Raw genomic sequence first — 6,287 nt, 5'->3', positions numbered from 1 at the left:
TGTGAGTAGTTCAACTTTCCTTTTAATTTTCTTAATCTGGTTCAGATGCATTTTATATCCCACATCTCCTCAACACTGCCCTGATTTCCTAAAAGTAGCAATCAGTTTCCCTGCTCTGACATTTTTACATAATGTATTCACAGACAGGCATTTAACAAATGCAACTCCCTGCGGGTCTCTGATGACATGCTGTGGTTCAATAAAGAACTGCATTTTTTCCTAATTAAGACGCTAGAGATACATCATTAAGGAGAAAGTAGATTCTTTTCAGATGAAGTAGGACATATTTATTACTTTCTTGTCTGTACAACACGGTACATAACAGACATAAAACAAATAAAAACATGAACAGGGAAACAATAAGGGCACGATCCATATTTATCCGTTTACTGCAGTAGGCTCTTATACCGGACATCTGCAGTCTTATTTATCGTAATACAGCAATAAGTGACTATGTGATGGTATGGTGAAACATTATACCTCTCAAAAGCCATAAGTGAATTCACAAATATTTTTTTACAATCTCCTAGCTAGAATTTTTAGTGATATGTCAGTGAATAGATGTTTGCTTACTGTGAAGAAAGAGAATATCAATGTCTATATTTCAATCAGAAACAGACAAAATGATCACTTGTGATATTAAGTGAACCATGATGATTCATCAGATAAAACTCATTGTACATAGTCAAATCCAACATGTTAAACTTCAAATTTAACACTTCAACTGGACCCAACATACAGACTTTATATATACAACTGAGGCAACAAACACAAAATCAATTTTCTTCCTGCAATGAACTTCAAATTCACCGAAAAAGGCAGATCTCCATACATCAAACAGCAACATCTTCAAGCATGTTTATGTAAAAGGCAACACAATAAATAAAACAAATGGCACAGGAGGTTTAGACAATCTAAACTGAGAAGCACAATGTTTTGTGAAATATTCACAGGAAACTAAATACTAAAGCAAGCACGCAAAAAAAAAAAATCTTCCAACTTGACGTCCCCGCAGACAAGTAACACAGGCTGACGAAAGAGAAACAGAGTAAAACAAAAATCACTATCTAATTACAGTGAGAGGAGTAAGAGACTGACATTTGTAATTCAATATAGTATTTGTATTTACAGACATTTATACAATTGAGGACATCAAACTGGGGTTCAAGCTTATAACTATATTAGGACACGGAGCAGAACAATCAGATCATATAATGCACCAAATATAATATAAACCTTGTAAACATCACATCTCACCTTTTTCTTAGATCAGTCAGATTAAGTTTCTATTTAACAAGTTCATAATATAATTGTCCTTACTTTAAGGCATAGGTATCAAGCTAAGTAGTGAGCCTCTTATAAGATTTGATTTGAAATCAACGGGATTTAGTCAGAAGGGTTCACTCTAACAAGCACTAAACCTACTCGTCACAGCAAACCCTCAAAACAAAGCATCCCCACTTGTCTCTGGTTCCGCTCTGCTTTCTGTACAGTTATAAGATCTCTTCCACTCCGTGCGCAAAGATCATGACCAGGCCAGGCTCCAGGATCATGTCCTCCCCCATATGTTGATTCTCACAGGCCATCACCACGACCGCCTGCTTGCCAGGGATACGCTTGGCAACGTAGTTCTCATAGTAGCGCCTGTTCATCTGCCGTGTCTCGAGCGTGGCAAGCCCCTGCGGCCAGTTCCGCTCGTGGGCGTTCTCGATCAGGTCATTCACAATAGAGAGCGGACAGCCGCTGTCGATGAGGGAGCGTTTGATGACCGCTTGGAGCACAGCATCAGGAGTAGAGATCATGCCGCCCCAGCGTGTCACTCTTGCGGGCTGCATGGAGTTCACCCACCTGAAGGTAATAGAAAGTGAAAACCAGAAGACGGTTAAAGGACTGAGCAGCAGCTCCCTGACATGGTAAATAATAGAATACCAAGCCGGAGAAGAGATGACATTCTACTCACTCTAGGATCTCATTGTACTCGATGCTCTCCTCCAGGTTTTGAAGATTTGGATTAGCACTGCGGATGGCTCTCATGTAGGCTTTTAGCAGCTGAATGTCCCGTTTCTGGAAATTGAAAGCATCATCTTCAGTGACTCATTTTGCACAGTCTCCTAAAACTGGACATTAATTTATCACTTGCAAACTTTCCGTCTCTTGGCTGCAATGAGGGCTTCATTAGTCAGCAGTACTCAACTCTTAACTCACTTTTATTGGATTGGTTTTGGACATCTAGCTGTCTAGCAATTAGGTTGATATATTATTAGTGTTTCTTTAGGGAAAGGAATGCATAAATTTTTTCTTTTCTTTCTAAATAATGTATATTTAAAGTAACTGATGAACAATTTTAAAGAATTTAAGTTCATTATTTTAAAGCATGACTTATTAGTGACATTAAAATGAAGATTTCCTCAATTCTTTGCGATATATTCACACAAAGTCATACAGGAAATCTACAGGGGGATACACAAATAGTATCCTTTTCCACAGAGCAAAATCACAGACGTCTAATTCAAAGGGATTCGTCATCTACAAATGAATAATCATAGTCTAAAATAAATAATTTCACCACTTAAGACACTTCGTTGTTATGGAAGGGGATGTGCTGTAGGCCAGTGCTTCCTACAGCGTTGGCTGTGGCCCCCTGGTGGGGCGTGCAGGTACTGCAGGTGGGTTGGGAGAGGACCTCCACCAAGCAGCATAAAGAGAATAATATCGCTATAATGTTGATTTCATCATGACTTAATCCTCAACCTGATTAACGAGGTCTGTCATAACTGTACATGGTAGGTATAATCAAATCTCGTATGCATCCATCTTGTTTTAATGTCATGTTGGCAAGTCTAATTATTGACCGTGGCTGCAAAGGACAGCCGTAGTCATGAAGAGTAATATTCCCTTCAGTTCTGTTGGGAAACTACAGATTTACTGACATTTATCGGCAGAAAACAACATCCTGTGAAATGCTGACATAAACACTTCAAAACATAAGTAGCACATACTTGTGTAAACCATGAACAACAAAGTAAACAGAAGAGACAACTGAAGGGAAAGACTGTGAGCATATTGAAGTTGTTAGTGAACTATGAAGTGGGGAACACATTAATGTTTGAGAGGTGACATTATAAAATATTTTATAATACAGTATTATGTCACCTACAATAAATATTGATGTGCTTCTTCAAATTAGTTTAATAGAAAATTCCCCCAAAACAAGAGTTTATTGGCACGAGAACAATTTTGTTTTTCAAAGTGGGCTCAGCAGTCTTAGGTTTAGGAAAGGCTGCTCTGGGCTATTTCTAAACCCCTTCAACAGACATTTGTAAGCAATATCTATCATGACCAGGGTCTCAAAGTGCTTTGTGTACAAGATATCAACAAGCAGGCAAATTTTCTTACTTGTTCCCCCAATTGGTGTTTATGCTCCACCACAGTTTTCTCCAGCTCTGAAATCTTTGTCTGTTGCTGCTGGACCACGCTCCGCAAGTGTTTGATGCAGTTGTGGTTGGGTAGCTCATCTTTGGGCATCTCAAGTCTGCAAGATTGTGCAAAAGAAAAATAGAAAATAAGAGTTTGTAGTATCAAATCATACAGTGGCAAGGTCACATGTTTAGGATACTCCAGCTTAAAAGACGGGGATTTTAATGTTTTTACTGATTCAGCTGCTTTTGTGTTGTGACAAGCAACACCTGTCACCTGAGACTTGCAAAGCTAAGGTCTTATTTTCTGGTTTCAAAGGATGACATGACTTATATAATCACTCCACTCATCAGTTACAATATAGTAAAACCTTTTCTAACAAATAGAAACCACTCACCCACACCCATCCTCACAGTTGACGGGCCTTTTAGGGTTATGCTCGCAGTCCTTCAGATGTGACTGCAGCTGGTCCAGCCGTAGTGTTGCTGTGCAGCCAAAACCTGCATTGTCACAGTTGATCTGAAGTTTGGACAGCATGTTGCGCATGATGCGGGGTACAGGCCGGAGGTGAGCTAAAGTCACAACCGTGCGGTCAACTGGACAAATCTGCTGCTGGGCGAACCACTGTGTTATACAGGCATTGCAGAAGGCATGCTCACAGTGTGGAGCCTTAAATAAAAAAACGAGAACACAGATTTTTAGAATGTGAATAGGAAAAATGTTGATGCAAATTAAAAGTGGGAAGTCTTTAAGACGAGGGCTTACCTGCACTGGTTCTTCGAGAACTCCACTGCATATTGGGCACAGCAGGTCTTCATCCACCTCCCCTTGGAACCTCGTAATGTCGTACCCCATGGTACATTACTAGGACCCACAACCTCCTGGGAGACACAACATAAACATTAGGATCGCAGTCAACCTAATTCAATCCAATAATGACTGTTGATAATTCACAAATAAACTGGGCTTACCTCACTCACAAAAAGCCTTCAATACTCCCATTCAGCTCTTGATGTGAAGCCGAAGTGTCATATCAGCAGAAATGACCCGTCTGCCGAAAGACACTCAGTTTTTTCCTGCAAAATAAAACCATCACAAAAAGATTCACATTCGTTGTTCAGTCGCTCTCTATTGGTTCACTTAAAAGTACTTTATAAACGGCAAACACGAGTGTAATAACGCAGTATAGTAAACATTTTGCCTCTGTCCATAGAATCAGTAAATAGAATAGAATTACTTTATTGATCCCAAAGTGGGAAATTGTGGCGTTACAGCAGCAGGTTATCAAACACACAATGAGTAAAAAACACACAATGTTAGCAAATTTAAACACAATATAATATTAAATACAAAGTAAATAAGCACTAAAAACATCAAAACTAAGAATGTGAATATATACAACCAGGATTTAACTAAGCATTACTAGTCTTAAATATGAAAGATTAAATATGGGAGATTGAATGTAAATGTGCAAAAACAGAGTCGTAAATGGTTGTAAATTAAATATGAAAGATTAAATGTAAATGTGCAAAAACAGAGTTGTAAACAGTGTTGACACAAGTTAAAGTGCATAAATCTGTGTGTAAAAAACTGTGAATGCACAATGACACATGACATTTAAGCACTGCCATATTTACACAAATCCCTCAGCCAAAAAGCGATGTCCTTAATCCCTCATGTAATGTGGTTTCTAACATTTTTCCTCTGCATATGAAAAAATTGCAGCAGTCAAAGCCTGAACATCTGAGGGGAGCATCCTGTTGTCCCAGCTGACTGGTGGGTGACCTAATTTCGGTAGAAGCAGCATTCACCGGTCTTGTGGGGGGCGATTGAACAGTTTCAGATAATTTTCCTCCCATCGCACTGAACATGCCCTGCAAACGAGCTAACTCTCTTTGCTACATAAGCTACATGCACAGTGTTATTTCACTGCTGACCATTGAACAGTCAGGTGTTCAAATATCTTAACTGAGGCGATCTCGTATAAACGACCACATGGTTAAGTTCAGATGTCAGTAGAGCTTGCACGGGATGAATTTAATGTGGCTTTAGGTGGCTAACTGGATAGCAATGGTAGCACCTACGGTCCCGTTGGTTTCCTCTGCATATTAGCAGTGGAGCTAACCAGACAGACATCAGTCTGGGCAACATACATCGACAAATGGTTGTTCGCAATTAACCATATTTAAAGAAAACAGTCTAATTGACTGGCATACTCACTTAAACATGTAGTAAAACAGATCCTGATAAAGATGTATGTGAATTTTCGGACGTCCTACTGTCACTACTAGCTCGCTAGCCACGTCTTGTGCTACATCCTGCACCTCTGTGTCGTCGTTACGCACACGCAGGCGGTCGTTGACGTCATGACGTACAACTGGAGATTTCGATTGTGTTTGTATCGTTCTATCTACCGATTTGCCTATTTAGCTACCTATGAGGTGAGATGAGATTCAACTTTATTGTCATTACACATATACAAGTATAGAGGGACGAAATGAGGTTTGGCATCTCACCAGAAGTGCAAATAAGCAGAAAGTGCAAGAATCTGTGTACAAGTAATTACAAAATTTACAGATGTAGACTAAATAAAAAGTGAATTATTGGGTATATATGGCTGGATTAATGGGATGCTATAAATATAAATAAATGCTATAAATATAAGTATATTCTTAGGAATATAATATACAGATTAAAGTGCAGTGAGCATGCTATACTAGATTACAGATAATATACAGAATGAAGATAAAGATAAACTTTATTGATCCCCCGTGGGGGAACTTTGTGCATTACAGCAGCTCAAGAAAACAGGGGACGGGAATATAATTATTAAAAATAAAAACAGAAGTTAAAAATCAAATCAGTACATC

General features: G+C 38.9%; 1 protein-coding gene across 1 annotated transcript; it reads right to left on the bottom strand.

Moving 5' to 3' along the window:
• Positions 1 to 272: 272 nt before the first annotated feature.
• rnf41 (ring finger protein 41) lies at positions 273 to 5,772 on the bottom strand. Its single transcript, XM_020637984.3, has 7 exons — positions 5,638 to 5,772; positions 4,389 to 4,493; positions 4,183 to 4,298; positions 3,815 to 4,086; positions 3,397 to 3,532; positions 1,961 to 2,064; positions 273 to 1,848 (listed from the first exon to the last, which is right to left on the bottom strand). The coding sequence occupies exons 3-7, from the start codon at positions 4,270 to 4,272 to the stop codon at positions 1,494 to 1,496; spliced, it is 957 nt and encodes a 318-aa protein (XP_020493640.1). The 5' UTR covers positions 4,273 to 4,298; positions 4,389 to 4,493; positions 5,638 to 5,772; the 3' UTR covers positions 273 to 1,493.
• Between the last annotated feature and the right edge of the window lie 515 nt (positions 5,773 to 6,287).

The sequence above is a fragment of the Labrus bergylta genome, chromosome 12 (assembly GCF_963930695.1).
Source record: "Labrus bergylta chromosome 12, fLabBer1.1, whole genome shotgun sequence".
In the NCBI taxonomy this organism is placed as follows: Eukaryota; Metazoa; Chordata; class Actinopteri; order Labriformes; family Labridae; genus Labrus; species Labrus bergylta.
This window is presented reverse-complemented; position numbering and strand designations above follow the sequence as displayed.